The following is a 22,471-nucleotide window of genomic DNA, read 5'->3' as shown; positions in this document are numbered from 1 at the left end:
CTCTCCAGAGGTTCCTGGGGTTCGCTAATTACTACAGAAGGTTCATAAAGGGATACTCTACGGTGATCTCACCTCTCACCAGTCTCACAAAGAAAGGGGCAGATACTCACCACTGGTCCCCTGAGGCCCATGCTGCTTTCTCTACGCTAAAGAAATTGTTCTGTACTGCACCCATTTTGAGACATGTTGACACCACCTTCCCCTTTATCATGGAGGTAGATGCCTCAGAAGTAGGGGTAGGGGCTGTGCTGTCTCAGCGTTCTGGGTTGCAGGGAAAGCTACACCCCGTGCCTATTTTTCACGTAGGTTTTTACCCGCAGAGAAAAACTACGATATAGGCAATAGGGAACTTCTTGCCATTAAATTGGCCTTCGAGGAATGGCGACATTGGCTAGAGGGTGCAGAACATACCATTACTGTCTATACTGACCACAGGAATTTGGAGTACATTGAGGGTGCTAAGAGACTTAGCCCCCGACAGGCTCGGTGGTCATTGTTCCTCTCGAGATTCAGATTTGTAATCACGTACACCCCTGGTAGTAAAAACATCAAAGCTGATGCTTTGTCCAGATGTTTTGAGCCCGAGACAGCACAGCCCTCAGACCCAGAAACCATTCTGCCGCAGAAAGTGGTTCTGGCCGCCACTGAGACCTGGAGGGACTCGACTAAAACGTTGAGTCCATTCCAACAGGATGTACCTGAGGGAAAGCCTGAAGGGGTCACGTTTGTACCACTGCCTTTTCGTCTACAAATATAGCAGTTGTTTCATTCTCACAAGAATGCTGGGCATCCTGGAGCCACCAGAACCCAAGACCTCGTAGCAAGATGTGCCTGGTGGCCTTCATTGGCAACTGACTGCAAAGAGTATGTAAGAGAATGTGCAGTGTGCAAGAAGCAAACCCTCCCGTCAGGCACCTGTTGGGACATTACAACCACTGCCAGTCCCGAAGGAACCATGGACTCATCTGTCCATGGATTTTGTGAGCGAACTCCCTAGGTCTGAAGGCATGACGGTCATTCGGGTGGTAGTCGATCGTTTTAGCAAGATGGCCCATTTTGTCCCCCTGAAAGGACTCCCCTCGGCCCAGGAGTTGGCCGATCTTTTCGTCCGGCATATTTTTCGGCTGCATGGCATTCCAGAAAATATAGTGTCAGATCGGGGAGTCCAACTTGTTTCTAAGTTCTGGAGGGCATTCTGCCAGCAGTTAGACATGGAGCTATCTTTCTCATCAGGCTACCACCCACAGACCAATGGCCAGACCGAGAGAACCAATCAGTCTCTGGAACAGTTTCTGAGATGTTATGTGGCAGACGTTTAAACTAACTGGGTAAAATTCCTGCCATTTGCAGAATTTGCACACAACAACTTGAAGAGCTCCTCCTCGGGTTTTTCTCCATTCCAGGTGGTAACAGGAAGGTCACCTAAGTTCACCCCATTACCAGTGGCTGCCACTCCGTTTCCAGCCCTGGAAGATTGGCAGAGGTTCTTGAAGCAAATTTGGGGAATGGTAGAACAAAATCTGAGGAGGGCTTTTCAGAGTCAGAAGAAACAGGCTGATAAGAGACGGTCCATAGAATGGGAATTCCTTCCAGGTGACTTGGTTTGGGTGTCGAAACGACATTTGGCTCTGAAGCAACTGTCTCCCAAGTTAGGTCCCAGATTTGTGGGTCCGTTTCCTGTGATCAGGAAAATCAATGATGTCACTTATGCCATCGATCTCCCTACCAGCATGCAAGGTGTGAGATCGTTCCATGTGTCCTTGCTCAAGCCGGCAGTGCACGTGGATTCCGCTCCCCCCCCCCCCCTGTGTTGATTGATGACCAACCTGAATATGAATTCGAGAAGATTCTAGACTCACGGCTTGTGCAGAACTCCGTGCAGTATTTAGTGCATTGGAAAGGGTATGGCATTGAGGAGAGAACTTGGGTGCCAGAATGTCGCATGCACACAGAGGAGTTGAAAAAGGAGTTTCATAACTTACATCCTGAGAAGCCTGGCAGGAAGATGTCCGGAGTCCACTCCTCGGGGGGGGGGGGGGTACTGTGAGAGATCGCGGAAAAGCCGCCGCGAGTACTACTGAGCAGACGGCTGATTCCGAGTCCAGTGCGGCGGTTTGCACGCGGAAGCGTGTGTCTGGCGGCAGAGCAAAACGCGGAAAAGCCGCCGCATGCAACAACAGTCAGGCGGCTGATTCCGCGTCCAGCGCGGCGGTTTGCACGCAGCAGCGTGCAGCTGGTGTGGCTGAGCCTGTTAGTTCACACAGGTTTAGGGCTGCGCGCGCGCACGCCAGAAGTCAGGACCTTTATGCCAGCAGGAGATGTGTCAGCTGATCAGGATGATCAGCAGATTCCTGCTGGACTCCTGATTGGCTGAGTGGTTCGGGCGGGGCGGCAGAGTCCTGCAACTATATATACAGCTTGCTTGTCAGTTGCTGGTTGTCTGCCGTTGCGATCACTACGTGGAAGCACTCAGACCTTTAGTCAGATCCTACAGTGTGTTAGAACCAGGTGGACCTGGGAATTCACACTTAGCCAGTTTACTTGTACTGTTAATTTGTGTTATTATTCAGACTAGTTCCAGGGTGCTGAGACCAAGCACCTCGCACTCAGACTAGGCATTGTTTGATATCTGTTATGACTTATTGCTTTCCTGACTACTCCTCAGTCTTCTGATTCGGTATCTCGCATATCTGATATACCGTTGCCAGACCCTGCTTGCCTTGGATACCGGATCAGCCTTCTGTCTTTGTACTTTATCTGTCATCTCTGTTGCTGAACTTCTGCCTGTCTGACCATTCTCCCTTCAGTGGAACGTCTCCCACTGGAGGGTTATCTCTGAGGCTTGCCTCTCCGAGACGCCTGCCCCAAGCAGACGATTACTGCTAGGGGTCGAGATTCCTCACTCTGCCTGGTTAGAGGATCTCACGCACGGGGTTCCCATTCAGAGGTAACCACACCTCTGAGGAATTGCCGTGTGGTATATATTTCCACACTTCTGTGATTTATATTACTGTCTTTATTGTGTTCTTTTGCTGGTGCCCAGAGGTTAGCAATATGTCGGATTATCGGTGATACTGCAGATCATCAATAATCGGGTATATATCTGCATTCTTGGTGATACTGCAGATCGCCAATAATCAGATTCTCTCTGCGTGCTGATACCGATCGTTACAGTAACAGTGTTGTACCCTCTTGACATAAATATTTAAAGTTCAGTCCCTAAGGTAACTATTTATGTCTTTTTTTTATTATTGTAATTTTTTTTTTTTTAATTACAAAAAAAAAAAATGGGGAGTGTGGGAGGTAATGAGTTAATTTTTAGTGTAAAAGTAATGTATTTGTATATGACGAATGCTTTAGGGCGTAGTTTTACTATTTGGCCACAAGATGGCCACTGTAACTTTTTGATTATGCGACCTGCAAGCGTACAGGAAGTACGCTTGCAGGAAGTGTTATGAGGCTTGGAAACTATTTTTTTTCCACAATGATCGCTGCTTCTCATAGAAGCAGCTGATAATTGCAGGGGGCTTAGATCAACGACCGGGAACATTTTTCCCATTCATTGATCTCCGGTCGTGCGGGCAGCGGCGGCGTGCACGAGAGCGGGAGCGCACACACGAGCAAGCGGGAGCAGCGGCGGGAGGTGCGGATATCTTCGTCCCTGGGGGTGAAAGGATGGAAAAAGGGACGGAGATATCCGCACCTATGGGGGTAAAGTGGTTAAACAATACCAGTTCCCTGGCAGCCTTGTTGGTCTATAATTGTCTGCAGTAGTGGCTGATGTACATCAGAGGCAAGCATACAGCTAATTCTGTCAGTTCTGACAATATTGTTAGAAACACCTGACCTGCTGCATGCTTGTTCAGGGTCTATTTTTTTGTTACAGGTTCTCTTTAATTTTCAGGCATACAAGTGACAGCTTATGTCATTTTTAGAAGTAGAAATACATTTATTTACGCTACTTCATCAGTTTATTTTCACCTCAGGTTCACTTTAAAAGTCATAACACTATGCCATCTCTATCCCCGGTACCTCCTCGGTGCTCCTGTGTGTCACTCTGGTTCCCCTGTGCCCTTCAGTGTCCCCCTCTGTGCCACTTCTGTCCCCACCCCACTGTGTCAGCTCTGCCTCCATTGTGTCCCTCCAAGTTTAAACACTGGAGCAGAAGGTGGGAAAGACATTTAAAACATTAATATATGTGAGTACTTGGCTGAATCAAAAGTCTGATTAGAAGAAATACAGAGAAATACAAAAACCTACAGTATGTCCCAAATAACAGTAGTGAGACACCTAGTGGCTAATATATACTGTAGCATATTGCTACAGTGCTGGATCACGGGTTTGTATCAAATGTGTATGAAGAACTTGCTATATAATATAGTGTACCCCAGCTAAATTTCATTTTACTAAGTTTAAAAAAAAATGTCTTTTAATTCTTTAAAATCGATTTTCTCAAAAAAAAAAACCTACAAGGTCTTTATTTATTTTTTTTATATAATTTTGACTTGTTCCCACAGGACAGGCCGTTCGTATCAGGGGGTGATTCTTAACGCTACCTGTATTGCAAAACAAATTTCACAATATGAAAAATTAAGATAACCATTTCTAATATCTCCTCATGTTATTTCTGCTACAGCATTAAAAACCACACAGATTTGCTTGTTGCAACATTTTTAATAGAAATACCTCAGAAAGGCACATGCAGCATCTTATTTTTCTTAACAATAAAACTCAAGCAGCTTATTAACAAAAGAGTGAAAATGTACCTCTGTTAAGGCCCATACTCACGAGTGACATTTGTCGCCGCAACACGCGGCGCGCGCGTGTTGCGGCGACAGGTCGCCCGTGAGTATGGGCCGCCGCACGCGCGCGCACCCCGAACTGTCGCCCGTCGCTCATGTCGCCAGGCGATTGAAACTTTCAATCGCATGGCGACAGTCGCCGCTGCCCCCCCGCCGCAACTGTCGCTAGTCCGCGTGAGTACGCGGACTAGCGACAGCAACCTCCATGTAGGTACATGGAGCTTCCGGCGGGGGGAGGAGGAACGTCAGCGACAGCTTCCGCCTTGCCGCTGGTCCCTCTTCCGCGTGTGTACGCGGAGGGACCTGGCGAGAAGCTGTCGCCGGCCTGTCGCCCACACGCTCACGTGTGCTGGCGACAGGCCACATTTCTCGCCCGTGAGTATGGGCCTTTAGTCACCACAGTGCAAAAAATGCGGGGAATTTCACTGCGTAAGCAGTTGACTGATGTACAATAAAACCAGTAAGCGTCAAAGCTGTTTAAATGCAGTCAGGTAAAATGCTGACGAATGTGTTTCTTCTGCATTATGTTCCTTTCTAAAAATGGTGAAGCATGACTGAGCATTCCCTACTTTAGTAGCTATGTTGACTGCAGCAGTTAAGGGCTCGTTTCCACTATCGCGAATCTGCATGCGTCCAACGCATGCAGATTCGCACATGTAATGCAGGTGAATGGACCTGTTTCCACTGTAGCGTTTGCGTGGTGCGTTTTTATGAGCGGTGAAAAAACGCACAAAAGAGCCAACGAATTCGCCTGCTAGTGGAATGCATGCAAATCGCCGCTAATGTATTTAATAGGGAAATCGCATGCGTTTTTTTACGCGTTATTTTACGCGATTCCGCATGCGATTCCGCATAGGAACCAATGTAAATTAACACAGGCAGTGACATGGTTAAAAACGCACATAGCCTAACCTATGCGAAATCGCATGCGTAATCGCGTAAAATAACGCGTAAAAAAACGCACCTGCATGCGATTTCTTCTGCGGTGGAATCCAGGCGATTCTGCACCGCTACAGTGGAAACGAGCCCTAAGGATAAATGAAATCCACCTGTCACGAAAATCTTAAAAAATTCAAATACATGTGAACCTATACAAATAAGAAGTATGTTTCTTCCAGAGTAAAATGAGTCATAAATTACTTTTCTCCTATGCTGCTGTCACTTACACTAAGTAGTACAAATCTGACATTACTGGCAGATTTTGGACTAGCCCATCTTCTCATGGGGGGGGGGGGGGGGGGTTCTCAGGGTTTTCTTTATTTTTAAAAGCATTTAGTGAGTGGCAGTTGCTCTGTTAAACTGCCAAAAAACTGTGCAGTGAGCAGGGAGGCTGGCCAGCATCAGTATATAAATCTTTTTTCAGGGAATGTCTTTAAAAAAGAATAAAATGCCATGCTGAGAATCCCCCATGAAGAGATGGCCTAACCAAAAACCTGTCGGTAATGTCAGATATCTACTACCTACTGTAAGTAACAGCAACAGGAGAAATGTAATGTTTGGCTCATTTTACTTTGGAAGAAATGCACTTCTTATTTGTATGCGTTTTAAAATTTAAGATTTTGGCGACAGTTCCTCTTTAACTGCTACCCATGAGGCAGGTACTATGTGCAGAGCATACTGCCTGCACTACAATGCCTGCATAATGCAATGCACACTCTGTAGGTTAAGGCTGGTTTCACACCAGGACATTGCGTTTTAGGGGACGTTATGGTCGCATAACGTGCCCCTAACGCAACGCCTGGTGCTCTCTGATGTGGACGTCAGAGTGAGCCGCGTTGTGCAGCTCACTCTGTCGTCCGTGATGCGTACTCTTGGACGCATGCGGCATCACGTGGTCCCGCCCGGCCAATCGCCGCACAGAGCGGCCGCTCCAGGAAGTAAACACTGCCCGTCACTGAGTGCAGTGAATATTAATTAGCCTGGCCACTCTCCGCTCCTCCCCAACGTTACTGAGCATGTGCAAGCAGTCTAACGCGGTTCTTCCGCTTATAAAGTACTGCATGCAGTACGTTGTCTTATAGCGCAGCGTTACTAAGTAACGCAACGTGGGCACTGTGAATAGCCCATTGATTTTTCATTGCTGTGCGGTGGGGTGCGTTACAGGCTGCTCTAACGTGCGCCTGTAACGTCCCACTGTGAAACCAGCCTAAAAGTGTGTGCGGTATTTTATAGCATGGTCAGTTGCCATGGAAAATGCACATTTTTCCACACCTTATCCACTGTAGACAGTGTGAAGGATAACATGATCCATTACCACTCATAGATGTGAACAAGACTATACAATTGTATGGGCGGTGCGTTCACATGCAACACAACCCAACATGCATAGTGTGAACACACTGTAACAGCTAGGGAATGTCATGTTCATACTATAGCACACCACAAGCATATCTATGATCATGAACTGTAATGAAATTGCTAGCTATCATTAATGATTGGCAAGTAGCACCATCACAACATACCAAATCTGTAACTTAGGCATTCTAATGTTTGATAACAGTATTAGTACAGTTGTCCTTACACTTGTGACAGACTAAGCCAGTAGTTTGAACTGGTGCATTTGTGTTTGGTGGGTCAGGGTTATATCCTGCCTCTTTGCAGATTCCCTCCCTTCTCACTGCACTTTTGCATACCGATGACTGTACCTGTTAACACTTAAAAGAGAACTGTAGTGAGAGGTATATGTAGGCTGCCATATTTATTTCCATTTAAGCAATACCAGTTACCCGGCTATCCTGCTGATCCTCTGCCTATAATACTTTCAGCCATAGGTTCTGAACAAGCATGCAGCAGATCAGAAGTTTCTAACATTTTTGTCAGATCTGACAAGATTAGCTGCATGCTTGTTCCTGGTGTGATTCAGACAATGATTCATCCAAATAGATCAGCAGGGCTGCCAAGCAACTGGTATTGCTTAAAAGGAAATAAACATGGCAGCCTCCATATACCTCTCACTACAATTCTCCTTTCAGTCTGTGGGTCTGCAGAAGTGGCAAATTATATAATCATTATCTAGTGTGATTTTGGTAATTTCCATGTAATCCAGCCCCCCTTCTCCTCCACATCTCTACGTCCTGTATTGTTTGCTTCTATTTTTTATATTTTACATGAATTCAAACCAGCCTGTATTAATAAAAAAAAAGGAAAGTTCTTGCCATGAGGGACAGGAAAATGACTACTGCAGATGTGAAATCTGGAAAGGCTCTGCAATGAGTGTGAACGCCCCTGGGCTGAACTGGATCTCTCCAGGGGACTGATCAGATTTGGAAGGTTAATGTTTAATACCAGTCAACTTTATTAATGATGTATGATTAACTTCTGAATTTGATTAGACATCTGCACAGATCTGGTTTGGCCCAAGGTAATTCTGGTTGTTGTGCAGCAAGAACATCACTTACAATAACATTTTTAGCCCATCCTTAGTGCCTTTTACACAGATGTGAATTCTTATCACCTTTCAGCAACTGATGTTTTGGAATGAAATAGGTAACTGTTGCCACCTATTCAACAACATTTATGAAACCCAGGTCATGTTTGCAGTCTCACTTATATACTTTGATTTCTCATCTAGCAGCTACTGAATACTATACATTTTGACCTGCAAACTTATTCTGAGTCACTGGGCCAGATTCATCAAAGCATTACTGACATTTTTTTTTCTTCTTAAACCATTCTAACCAGCAAGATAACTGTTCTGCATGATAAGAAGAAAATTCTTAAATCCTACTTAATAGCAGCAGTTTAGTGTGAATTTCTAGAACTGCACTACAGTTAAGAAGAGTGCAAATCCATCCCTAAACTGCCTGTAACATCTGCAACTATGGCGGCTGCGGACACGCAGGGTATACCCGCAGCCGCCTTTGTTCCCTGTTCTCAGGCCTCATCCATTCCGTCGGCGTCTAGCACGCCGGGGAACGGAACTGTTTCGTGCTCATAGGGTCGCTGTATCGCGCGGAGACAGGACCTTTATGAGATCTGGGGGAAAGTCAAAGGGAACTTAAAAAAGGCTTTTGCTACCCAGAAAAGACAGGCAGATAAGAAATGTTCTATGGGATGGAATTTTGTTCCAGGAGATTTAGTGTGGGTTTCTACTCGACATTTGGCCTTAAAGCAACCTTCTGCTAAACTGTGTCCCAAATTTATAGGGCCCCACCCTGTGTCCAAAAGGGTCAACAAGGTTACCTATGTTGTCTCGCTCCCACCCAGTTTCAGGGGTGGTAGAACGTTTCATGTGTCCTTCTTGAAACCTGCTGTGCATGTGGATTCCTCTCCTCCCCCCCCCCCCCCCTGTGGTGATTGATGGAGAACCAGAGTATGAGATAGAGCAGATCTTGGCTTCTTGGGTGGTGCGTAACTTCATACAGTACCTAGTCCACTGGAAAGGGTATAGTACAGAGGAGAGGTCTTGGGTACCTGCTTGTCGCATGCATGCAGAAGAACTCAGGGAGCAGTTTCATAGATTGCATCCTGACAGGCCAGGAGGATCATGTCCGGAGTCCACGCCTAGAAGGGGGGGGGGGGGGGGGTACTGTAACATCTGCAACTATGGCAGCTGCGGACACGCAGGGTATACCCACAGCCGCCTTTGTTCCCTGTTCTCAGGCCTCATCCGTTCCGTCGACGTCTAGCACGCCGGGAACGGTACTGTCTCGTGCTCATAGGGTCGCTGTATCGCGCGGGCGGAGACAGGACATTTATGCTGGAAGAAGGCGCGTCAGCTGACCTGCCGGTCGGCTGACGTCGGATGTGACTCATGCCGCTCGGATTGGCTGATTGGTAAGGGGCGCGGCTGTGAGCTCTCCTCTGCTTCTTAAGCCTTCACTGGTCATTAGCAACTTGTCTGCTGTTGCGAATACACTCGTGTTAGCGCTCAGACCTTAGACTAGTATCCGGTGTGCATTGATCTGGGAGGAAACCAGGGATTTCACACAAAACTAGGACTATTGTATATTGTATTACTGATTACCTGTGTATTATCCTGGCTATACTCTGACCTTGCTATTGCTCATCGATTCTGTACTTCTGCCTATCTGACCTTAGTTGCTGAACCTCTGACTGATAACTCACTATTCTTCTGCCTCACGTTTCTGTACTGTATTCGCCTCTCAGTTGCCAAACCTTGCCTGTCTGACCTCTCTACTCACCAGTGGGCCCTTGCCACTGGTGAGGTGCTCTTTTGATTTAATACCCACCAGCTCCTCTGGTGAGGTTTAGTTTAAGTTATAAAGCTCCTGTGACTGATAGTACCTTACCAGCTCCTCTGGTAAGGTCTAGTTAAACTATTCAGTCGCTTGTGCTGATGGTACCTTCCCAGCTCCCCTGATAAGGTTTAGCCAAACTTTGTTGTCACTTCTGTTATTAGTACTTTACCAGCTCCTGTGGTAAAGACCTATTATTTATACCACTGTTATTGCAGCTAGTACCCACCAGCTCCCCTGGTGAGGTCTAGCACTGTTGTTTCAGATAGTACTCACCATCTTCTCTGGCGAGATCTATCCATTTAATCTACTGTTGCACCAAACACTTTACACCTCTGTTTCTCGGCCGTCTATACTTGCATTATTGGTGATACTGCAGATCACACAATAATCAGACGTCTGTGTGCTACACCAATCGTTACACTGCCGCAGATGAAAAAGTGCTTAACAGCACTTCAACTTGTGCAGCAGTGCAGGCTAGGCATGATTTGTGAAGTGATCCTCCCTCCTGCTGGATCCTGTGAAGCTGTTCTTTGTTTAACTCTTCCAGTGCTGGGCATTGATGCAATACAGCAGATGTATTGGTTACCTCAGCAACAGCAATTTCCCTCACACACTGCACTGTCTGAGAAACCTTCCTAACTCCTCATATTTAAGAAGGATAAATGTCCCCATTGACCTTTAAAGTATGAAGCCGTAAAATGAGCATGAGAGCCCGAAAATGAGCCGCTGCTATAGAGCGAGCAATAGCCACTCGCATACTGTCATTGCAGCAGACATTTGCCAAATGGCTTGATGTTCTGAGACAACATCCATGTTTTTTACACAGAAGGATTTTGCCCCGCTGAAATCAAGCTACACATGCCCATTTAACATTGTATTTGCTACAATAAAGTAAAGTTTTAACATTCTAAATTACAGTAATATAGAACTCACAAATAAAGCAAGACAGCACTCAAGTGTATTAAAATATTAATCCATATTATTAGATAGTTGGCACAGTGTTTTAAAATTTCTATAACTATTTATGCGGCATTTGTACATACATGATCATATTAACATTACAGTAGTGATTCTCAATTCGGTTCTTAACAATATATCATTTTCTTGCTCTTAAATGTACATGCATGAATTCATGTGATGAACCCAATTTGAAGATCTGATTTACATATATAATAAAATCTGATTTACAGAATTACATATAAGTCACACAAAAAATTGCAAAAACGGTTAAATCACCACTTTGCCCTGCCGCAACAGACACATTGAAACTGAGAGCAACTGGCTTAAAATTGCCCCAGAAAGTACATACCATATGCAGAAGGCATAACAAAATTTAATGTAACAAATTTGCATAGCTTCTTACTAGACATGAATGGGCTTTGTCTAGTTTAATAGAAACTAAAAAAAAACAACTTTGGCTACCATCAATTTTAATTAGAACCCTCAATATGTTCTGAATTCCTTGCATGTCATATATGTACCGTAGTTTAATGCCTTGTGAGATCTTTTAAGTAAATTGGGCCTCAACAAGCAAACAAAAGGAAAAACAGTTTAGCTTAAAGCAATATATCAGCCTACTGACTTCATTTTTCTAATAAAATGCTAGTATAGCTAAATTCAGTCATCTAGCACTTGTTAAAGCTTCAGTGCATTGAGGCAGACATGAAAATTAGGCACCTGAGAAAAGATAAATGTCTGTAAATCATGCTCTATGTAAGCTATTCCTTTTCAGATCTGTGCTAATAAGGAATGTGAATTGTGGATTTTTACCAAGTAAGCAGTAATGTATGAACAAACACAAAGGCCTCGATTCATAAAGCATTACTGCATGCGTTATCGCCAAAGCGGTAAATTACCGCATTGTATGTCGTTGATAGTGGATTCATAAAATTTAACGCATGTTTTGCCGCATGCGGTAATAGTGCGTTAATGAAAACGTTGTTTGTGTCGGTAAACTGAATGAAGTGTATTCATGAAAAAAAAAGGAGGAGTAAGGAAGCGATAAATAACATGTTGTTATCGCCAACAAAGACCTGGGGAGTTTGCTCTACACAGTAGCATTTTAGGTGACAAATGGAGCCCCTTGAACTTAAAGAGAACCCGAGGTGGGTTTGAAGAATGTGATCTGCTTACAGAGGCTGGATCTGCCTATACAGCCCAGCCTCTGTTGCTATCCCAAACCCCCCTAAGGTCCCCCTGCACTCTGCAATCAGACATAGATCACAACCGCGCTGTGCGTACTGTGTTTACATCTGTAGTGTCAGTCTTAGCTGCTCCCCCGTCTTCTGCAGAGCTCCGGTCCCTGCCCCCTTCCCTTCCCTCTAATCAGCGGGGAGGGAAGGGAGGCAGGCAGGGACCGGAGTTCTGCAGGAGGTAGGGGGGAGCAGACTGACACTATAGAGAAAAACACAGCCCGATGCGACAAGCTGTGTGTCGACAGCACGGCTGTGATTTATGAGGTATTGCAGAGTGCAGGGGGACCTTAGGGGGGTTTGGGAGACCAACAGAGGCTGGGTTGTATAGGCAGATCCAGCCTCTGTAAGCAGATCACATTCTTCAAACCCACCTCGGGGTCTCTTTAATGTTATGAAATTTTTAAGGATACAGAGGAGGAAGGGTGGTTGTAATATCGCTCAGGTTTTTAGAAATCGCAGAGTTAGATAATTTATAAGAAAAAAAATAATTATATATATATATATATATATATATATATATATATATATATATATATATATATATATTATAATAATAAATAAGTCATGTTTGTCTAAAACTGCCCACTTCTACCCAGCATGCACCTTGTCATTAGGAAGTCAGCAGCAAACTACCGCACTCAGCAAATTATACCGACAGCTTTCCGCCCCACACCGCACACTTACCGACTGCTATCGCAATCATCTCGCACTCAGAATTTTTTTTAATGAATTCACTGCAAAAACCCTCCTTTACCACTAGCGGTAATTTCCTGCCCTTCTCTGAACTACCGCACTCACTTTTATGAATCGAGGTCAAAGAGTGTCTGCTTGAGGTATCAATTTTTTTTAGAAGTACAGTAGCATCTGCACACTTTAGTGCATTCCTTCAGGTATCATTTCTGCTGTATGTTTAGGTTCATTACAGAAAACAGTTTTTGTAACTCTTGTTTTTGGGTTTGATCTTTTAAATAAATGAAAACCCTAATAAAATAAATAAATAAATAAATAATGTAAATGGACTTAAAAGTCCCAGCTACTGGCATAGTGATTTTCAAGTTCTTATATTTAATATTTAACCAGTGTTTGAAATGAACACACTATTAGAATGTTTGTAATCAGTGTGGTAAGATATCAAGTTACACTTACAGTTGTGGCCAAAAATGTTAGCACCGCTGCATTTTATTCAGGTAAGACATGTAAAACAAATTGATTACAGGAAGTGAAGGCATCCATCAAATCTAGACCTGAAACAGTTTGCAAACTAAGAATATTTTAAACTGTTTGTAGTTATTCTTTTCATGAGTGGGCTATCGAATATTAATTCTATGGTCTCCGTTTGGCCTGTTATTTTTTCTGATACTTTAATATTAATAGAGAAATACGGAACTGTAGAAACCTGATTTTGTCAACTTTAAACTTATTTGCAATAGATCAATTTCCTGAGCAGATTGTGAGTTATTTTAAAATAATCTTCAGGTGCTAAATTATTGTCCACAACCATATATAATGTACAGTAGTACTTCAGTTTAGTATGATTGATGCAGAAGCAATTTGTTGAAATCCCACTTGTACATTCCCAAAATGTAACAATGGTAATCAGGTACACTATGCAGCTTTACATCCTCTGCTTACAGTATTTTATTTTATTTTTTCAAAACAATTCTACTGAGCCCTAGTAGCCCTCTCCCTTTCCATCAGTAATAAACTTGCCTCTGCAACAATCCAGATGCCAAACACCAGGTTGGGTGGGGGCTGGGAATGAAGTGGAAGGTGTCATGAGCTAGTACTCTATAAATGTACTGTTTTCAAAACAAGCATTGCAAAGTAGATGGTAAGGGTTAAACATTTTAAAGCGTACTTCACATGTGCTTTAAAGTGTGAAAATCAACCCTGGTAAATTGGGGCTAAATGTAATGACCAATACACAATTGTCAATGCAGGAAAACAGAGCTTCTTTTTGGATTTGACTATATGTAAAGCTGAATCTATTTAGGCTGGACTGCTGCTCTGTGACCAAAAAATAATCCTAATCAATACTAGCTAATTTCTCTAAGGGCCCTTTCACACCAGAGGGATTTTTCGGCGTTTTAACGCCACGGCCGAAGTTGGAGTTTTGCTAGGTAAAAGAAAGTCCATAGACTTTCATTTTACCTTTCACATCTAACTCGGCGTTTTGGAGCGTTGCGTTTCAACGCTCCCAGGAGCTTTTTCAGGGCTGTTAACAGCCGAAGTTGGCTGTTGGCGTTTCAATGATAGTCAATGGAAAACGCCAACTTCAGCGTTTTCAAAGCCTTTTCAAAGCGTTTTACAGCTATCTTGTTCACTTATTTTTATAGAAGAAAAAAAAAAGGACGTTTTCATATGGGCTGTAAAACTCTTTCAAAAGGCTTTGAAAACGCTTTGAAAACGCTACGTATTGGCGTTAAGCAAAAGGCTGACTTTCAGCCTTTTCTACCGCAGCCTCTAGTGTGAAAGAGCCCTAACCAGACTCTCTTAAATCTCTTACTCCTGCAGTTTACTTGCATTGGTATAAGGATTGAAAACCGCACAAATCAGAAATTTCAGTGCAAAGTGCCAACATTGCTGAGAACGTTGGCTTTAAGGTGCAGTAGTACACTGTTGTTTAGGAATAGAGTGACAATTAACAGTCACATTAGTGTTATAAGTAGAGTTAGGGTTAGGTTAATGTAAGGTGTAGGCATGAGGCTCAGATTGGCTTTAGCTGTAGGGTGACATAGTAGTGTGCATGTATTCTCACCACCCATCATTTCAGCGCAAGGTGAGCAGAAAGATACTCACCTTGCTGCCGCACAAATTCCGGTCGGCGTTCATTACTATTTCCCCTCCGAGTCATAGCAACTTGGAGGAAAAAGTCATTCAGGGTCCGGCGATTGCCGATACCCAAATTGCACTGCTGGGTGGCCATAGACATAATAGCATTATGTCTATGTTGGTGCCCAGGTCAGTTGCGTGTGGGGAAGAGCGCGCACTGAAATGACCTGCTTTGGACATATTAATGCTAGATATCAGATGAGGTTAATGTTGGTAGTAAAGTGAGGGTTAGGTTAGTGTCAGTAGTAGAAAGAGGATTAGGTTATCCCCAGGGCAAATTAAGGAACAGAGCTTAGATAGGTTAATGCTTGTTCTTGAAAATGAAAGGAGTAGAGCAGGGAATTAGTGTTGGGGGTAATTTGATGGTTAGTTTAATGTCAGGTGTGGGGTGGAGATTAAGTAGATTATGGCAGCAGCAACTGGATGATAAATCAACACTGTGCCAATCTGCAAGCACTGCAAACGAACATACTGGAATAAGGTGGTTCACAAAATAATACACAGTATAAACACAGTATATCATTCCAGTATGCAAAATCACAATTGAGAAAAGCTCACAGTGTTCTAAACTGTGGTCTTTCATACAATAGTTAAATCACCACTTTATCAAACTGGTTCTTGCATTTGACTTTAAATGAAAACAAAGATGTCAAAGTGAGAACTTTGAAGTGCACACAAGGCAATTAGTGTTAATATTTTCTAAGATGGTTTCCCATTAGTGGCTGGAATATCTCATTCTAAAGAAATGGTCTCGTATCTCTTCTGTGTTGACATTTTCAGGACCAAACCATATAACTTTTCCACTACTGATATCTTCCTTGAATTTCCTCTTGGAAACAGTCAGAGTGCCAGGATTCTCTGTTGTATTAGGTCCCGTGATCAAAACATAGCAAGCATGTCGGCTACGTTCAAATAAAGCAACTTTTAAGAGAAACAGAAAAAAAATGAGTGTTCATTATGTCTTGCTCAATTTTTTCGTTACAAAAATATAAAACAAAAGAGGACAAAACTGTGTCTTTAAAAACGACATGATATTCCATGCTCGTAAGAAACCCTCTCTGACAGTTAAAACACGACGGTTAGGTAACTTTAGAGGCTACGTAAACAGGATGACAGACTACTTAAAGTTTGATACCAAATGATGTTTTTGGAGACTAATCAACTGAGAACCTAAAGGATTACTATGATTAAAAACTAAAACACACAAACACATACATAATTATACATATCTATATATACACACACTTTATATTATATCTATCTATCTATCTATCTTATATACACGCACGCACGCACGCACGCACACACACACACACACCCTAAGAAAATCCCTGTTATCTGTGTCCATGGTCCATGTGTGCTGCAAACTGCGCATGAGTCATGCCGCAGCTTTGGATGCGTTTGCGCTTGTGGCCCTGTGCATGCGCAGTATGGCAGAAAGGGAGTGAGTGAGGAAGGCAAAACCTAGTGTCTGTTCATGTAAAGGGCCTAATGGTCAATATTACTATAATTATAAATTGGGGAGGAGTGACTGATGCATCACAATGCAGCATATTTTCAGATTTCAGCAGTTATCTGATTAAAAGTCAGTGGTTATAATAAGCTACCTCTGCTTTGGAATCAATGTCTTATGCTGGATACACACGTTGAGATTTCCCGTTCGATTCCCGGGATCGAATCGATTATTTCCAACATGCTCGATTTTGATTGTTTCTGCCATCGATTTGCATGTTAAGTATGCCAAATCGACGGCAGAAACGATCGAAATCCGAATCGAGCATGTTGGAAATAATCGATTCGATCCGTTTGATCCCGGGAATCGAACGGGAAATCTCAACGTGTGTATCCAGCATTAGATTTTCATCTTTGCTATGTGAAAAAAACTTTCCCTGTATCCAATTGTGCTTATGTTGATACAGTTTTTATCATCCTCATCATCTCTGACAATAGCTATTATCTATAATTTGCAGGCAGTGTTCTCTCCAGGGCTTATTAGGTGGGCGGGCTGCCCGGCTGTCTTAAATCCCCGCCCGCCCGGCTGAGGTGCCTCAATAATCAACCTTGGTGTGCCCAGCAGGAGTTTCCTAAATATTAGTGATGCGCAGCCGCCGGGTGCTCCATATGGTGGCCACCATCTTGTGGGCGGCCCTCACCGCTTGTAAGCCCTAGCTTTGCTCAGCCTGTAGCTACGGACTTTGGCTGAGCTGTTGGCACAACACCGCCCCCTGCCCAATCGCGCGATACGGCGGCCATCTTGAGGGCGGAACTTGCCGCTGGTCATCTTTAGCCTGCAGCTATGAGCTGTCAGGAATACACCGCCCTGACCAATCACCTGGCAGGGGACGTGTAATTGATCAAACAGCAGGGGGCTGGAGAGAGCTTGAATAGCTCCTCCCCCTGCACGTGTAATTTGAAAATGGTGTCCTTAGCCTGTTTCGCTGGCCCCTGCTCTCTTTCTGCCACCCAGGAGTCCTAGGAGAGGAGCTGTGAGTTCCCCAGTATGAGCTGTTTCAGCAGACCAAAGTATCAGGTTTATGGGTAAGGATTATTCACTCGTCAGCAGGATTGTTTTTGGTTTTACTTTATTTGCTGACAGCCTGAACCCTGACGGGATAACATTAACTTGACATTCACATATTTTGTTCAGACACTACCCAGATTTGATGGTTATCATATCTGTATGTGCCTTTTTCAAGCACTCAATGTGCTGTGGACCACAGCTTCAGCTAGTCCTGGAAAATGTGTGTGTGGGTACATTTCATGCTGCTGCATTACAAGTTGGAAGTAACACTTGTTTCATTTAATGTATGTGATGAACCACTAGCCGCCTTTAATGTATAGGATGTACAGTTAGCTGCCTTTAATGTATGGGACGTACAGTTAGCTTCCTTTAATGTATGGGATATACTGTCTTCTGCATTTCATGTATTGGACATATGGTTAGCTGCCTTTCATGTATGGGATGTACCCTTCGCCGCATTTCATGTATGGGATGTACCGTTCGTCGCGTTTCATTTTTGGGATGTGCCGTTAGCCGCCTTTCATGTATGGGATGTACCATGCTGCGTTTCTTGTTGGGGAGGTAGCATTTGCCACTAGTGAAATGGAAAAATCCCTCCCCCCCCCCTTATGAAATCCAACACCACCCGGCTACTTTTTCATGCCACCCGGCTAGAAAAAAAATTCTGGGGAGAACACTGTGCAGGAAAATTGGAATCATAATATAAAATTAGATTTTATTACTATACTTGAAGAGTCTATCTAGATGTTACACATTTTGATCGATACCTCATGATATAGGACCTACTGATATACAGTATATTAAGATTGTTAATGCTTATGTCTATTTCCTTGTTTCAATAAAATGTTTTGAAACTAAAAGTCAATTGTACCACTGTTCATTGCAGTACCATACTACAGCTGTTGATAGACCTGCAACCTACACCAGGGCTGTGGATTCAGTACAAAAATCCTACGACTCCAACTCCTCAGTTTAGGATTTCAACGACTCCAACTCCTCTTATTTGCATATTACAATCTTGTTAATTTAAAGTATGTAACATAAAAGGCATTTCATCACTGCCAATGCTTGGGAGTGTTAAAGGATTGCAATATTTAGTCCCTTTTAAACAATACCAGTTACCTGGCTATCCTGATGATCCTCTGTCTCTAATAATGTTAGCCATAGACCCTGAACAATCATACGCAGATCAGGTGTTTCTGACATTATAAGATTAGCTGCATGCTTGTTTCTAATGTTATGAAGACACTACTGCAGCTAAATCAGTCAGCAGGGCTGCTAGTCAACTGGTACTGTTTAAAAGGAAATAAACATGGAAGCATCCATATTCTTCTTACCCGAGTTCTCCTTTAAAGGTATATTAAAGTCAATGGGAATCAGTTTTAAAAAAAAGCCAGATACTTACCTAAGGAGAGGGAAGGCTCTGGGTCCTATCCCTTGTAGCAGTACTCAACCAATTTGGTCAAATACTGCTGACTGCGCCGCCGAAGGGAGGCTTCGGGAGCCTGAGTGCTCCTGAAGACCGGCTGCTCCATACTGCGCACATGCGAGCGCCCTCTCTCGCACATGCGCGCAGTACAGAGCTGTCTGTCTTTTGGAGGACTCGGCTCCCAAAGATTTCTGAAGTCCTCCGTGGCAGGTGATTCAAGTGGAGGAGCTGCCGCCGCAACGAGGGGTCTGGGATAAGAGAGGGAAGGTGCTATAGGACCCAGAGTCTTCTCTCTCTTTAGGTAAGTATTGGGCTTTTTTTTTTATAACTGATTCACATTTACTTTAAGGTGGCATCTCCTTTTGGGAACACAAAACTTCTGGCCAGGATGCTGACACTGTACCTTGTCAACTATCCTTGCCTATCATTGTCAATGTGAATGCCCCGGTAATTTGTCTGTATAATATGATTCACAGGAGCCCCATATCTTCTGGGTTCCAGCATCTATCCTTGCCACCTTGCAGAAAAAGTCTCTAACTTTTCTATATCTGATATTCTATATTATCAGTTTTTGTGTTTGGGAGTATGCAAATGAAGCCACCAGTACCTACTGTATTTTTGGGACTAGAAGACTCACTTTTTCTCGCCAAAAAATGGGGGAAAAAGTCACTGAGTCTTATAGTCAAAAATGCAGTGAGTTCCAAACTTGTGAACGTCTGCCAATATGAACCTCCAACCCATCGCAATGTCGGGGACTCCATGTACTGTGCCCATGCAGAAGAGGACACGGGAACAAACGGGGACACAAAGGGGCATAGGAGGAGGACACAAGGGATACACAAAAGAGGACACAAGGGGGACAGAGGAGGACACAGGGAGAAACAAGAGGTACAAGGGGGCGTAATCTACAAGTTGCCCCTTCACCATGGATGCACCAGGTTTAGTATATATTTTTCCCCCTGGTTTTGGACCTCTAAACCTAGGTGCGCCTTATAGTCAGAAGCGTCTTATAGTCCGAAAAATACGGGTACATAAAAATAATAATATAGCAGTTGTGAGTGATTGTGGGGTTATAGTTGTTCAAACTCAAAAGCTTTGGCTTTGACACCCCCTTCCCCATTTCTTATGAATTAATTTAGTAATTGCCCAGGTGGCGATTCATCCTGATCAGGCTTGCCAGGTCTGCATATGCCGGTCCGACCTGGATAAATACATTTATACATACAGTGGCGGCTTGCAAAAGTATTCGGTCCCCTTGAGGTTTTCCACATTTTTTCACATTACTGCCACAAACATGAATCAATTTTATTGGAATTCCAGGTGAAAGACTAATACAAAGTGGTGTACATGTGAGAAGTGGAACGAAAATCATACATTATTCTAAACATGTTTTACAAATCAATAATGGCAAAGTGGGGTGTGCGTAATTATTCAGCCCCCTTTGGTCTGAGTGCAGTCAGTTGCCCATAGACATTGCCTGATGGGTGCTAATGACTAGAAAGAGTGCACCTGTGTGTAATCTAATGTCAGTACAAATACAGCTGCTCTGTGATGGCCTCAGAGGTTGTCTAAGAGAATATTGGGAGCAACAACACCATGAAGTCCAAAGAACACACCAGACAGGTCAGGGATAAAGTTATTGAGAAATTTAAAGCAGGCTTAGGCTACAAAAAGATTTCCAAAGCCTTGAACATCCCACGGAGCACTGTTCAAGCGATCATTCACAAATGGAAGGAGTATGGCACAACTGTAAACCTACCAAGACAAGGACGTGTACCTAAACTCACAGGGCGAACAAGGAGAGCGCTGATCAGAAATGCAGTCAAGATGCCCATGGTGACTCTGGACGAACTGCAGAGATCTATAGCTCAGGTGGGGGAATCTGTCCATAGGACAACTATGAGTCGTGCACTGCACAAAGTGGGCTCTTATGGAAGAGTGACAGGAAGAAAGCCATTGTTAACAGAAAAGCATAAGAAGTCCCGTTTGCAGTTTGCCACAAGCTATGTGGGGGACACAGCAAACATGTGGAAGAAGGTGCTCTGGTTAGATGAGACCAAAATGGAGCTTTTTGGCCAAAATGCAAAACGCTATGTGTGGCAGAAAACTAACACTGCACATCACTCTGAACACACCATCCCCACTGTCAAATATGGTGGTGGCAGCATCATGTTCTGGGGTTGCTTCACTTCAGCAGGGACAGGGAAGCTGGTCAAAGTTGATGGGTAATCACAAATCGATAAACGACACAGCACTCACCACCTCTTCTCGTGTCCTTCCAATATGCAGCTAGCTGCCAGTAAGAGCAAAACCAATCAGTTCTCCTCACAATTAATGTAAAACGTTCACAGCAGCGCTTCTGGAGTTAATTCCTGTGCAGTATTAGGTACACCTGTGTCAAAAGAAGCAGGCACATAGCGGGTAATCCTCAAACACTCGTACACCCTGTGTATAAACACACACACACTGTGTTCAGGGAAATATCACCGCATGCAGGAAACGGGGGTCACACTCCCCCCCTCAATCCCCTGCTCACCAAATAGCTGCTTTGTATTTAGGCACGTAAACAATCACTGCAGCAGGTCACTGGAATAAAGCATAAGACATCCGCCTCTCATGGCATAAAATCTTCTTTTAATATGGGTCTAGCCCCTATTAAAAATATGCGTACCAAATATCATAAAATCAAAGGCACATCTCACATATCCGGCTGACCGGCATGGACGCCCTCCAAGTTTCCCCGCCGCAGCGCTGATAGTATCCATCCTCCGTGTTGGATGGTAAAGCGTGCATGTCCAGGCTCCTCCCAGCGCGTTTCGTCACTAAAGGGGCGTGACTCATCAGGCGCCCCTGATGAGTCACGCCCCTTTAGTGACGAAACGTGTTGGGCGGAGCCTGGACACGCACGCTTTACCATCCAACACGGAGGACGGATACTATCAGCACTGCGGCGGGGAAACTTGGAGGGCGTCCATGCCGGTCAGCCGGATATGTGAGATGTGCCTTTGATTTTATGATATTTGGTACGCATATTTTTAATAGGGGCTAGACCCATATTAAAAGAAGATTTTATGCCATGAGAGGCGGATGTCTTATGCTTTATTCCAGTGGCCTGCTGCAGTGATTGTTTACGTGCCTAAATACAAAGCAGCTATTTGGTGAGCAGGGGATTGAGGGGGGGGGGAGTGTGACCCCCGTTCCCTGCATGCGGTGATATTTCCATGAACACAGTGTGTGTGTGTTTATACACAGGGTGTACGAGTGTTTGAGGATTACCCGCTATGTGCCTGCTTCTTTTGACACAGGTGTACCTAATACTGCACAGGAATTAACTCCAGAAGCGCTGCTGTGAACGTTTTACAAAGTTGATGGGTAGATGGATGGAGCCAAATATAGGGAAATCTTGGAAGAAAACCTCTTGGAGTCTGCAAAAGACTTGAGACTGGGGCAGAGGTTCACATTCCAGCAGGACAACAACCCTAAACATAAAG

The 22,471-nt window shown here is 44.0% G+C and overlaps 1 protein-coding gene across 1 annotated transcript in view; it reads right to left on the bottom strand.

Moving 5' to 3' along the window:
• Window positions 1-13,359: 13,359 nt before the first annotated feature.
• Window positions 13,360-22,471, bottom strand: part of FAM234A (family with sequence similarity 234 member A) — an 89,671-nt gene continuing 80,559 nt past the window's right edge. Inside the window, exon 12 of the mRNA XM_068244824.1 lies at window positions 13,360-15,951. Coding sequence (XP_068100925.1) covers window positions 15,746-15,951 — 206 coding nt within the window. The 3' untranslated portion in view covers window positions 13,360-15,745. The remainder of the gene's footprint in view (window positions 15,952-22,471) is intronic.

The sequence above is a fragment of the Hyperolius riggenbachi genome, chromosome 7 (assembly GCF_040937935.1).
Source record: "Hyperolius riggenbachi isolate aHypRig1 chromosome 7, aHypRig1.pri, whole genome shotgun sequence".
Classification (NCBI taxonomy): Eukaryota; Metazoa; Chordata; class Amphibia; order Anura; family Hyperoliidae; genus Hyperolius; species Hyperolius riggenbachi.
This window is presented reverse-complemented; position numbering and strand designations above follow the sequence as displayed.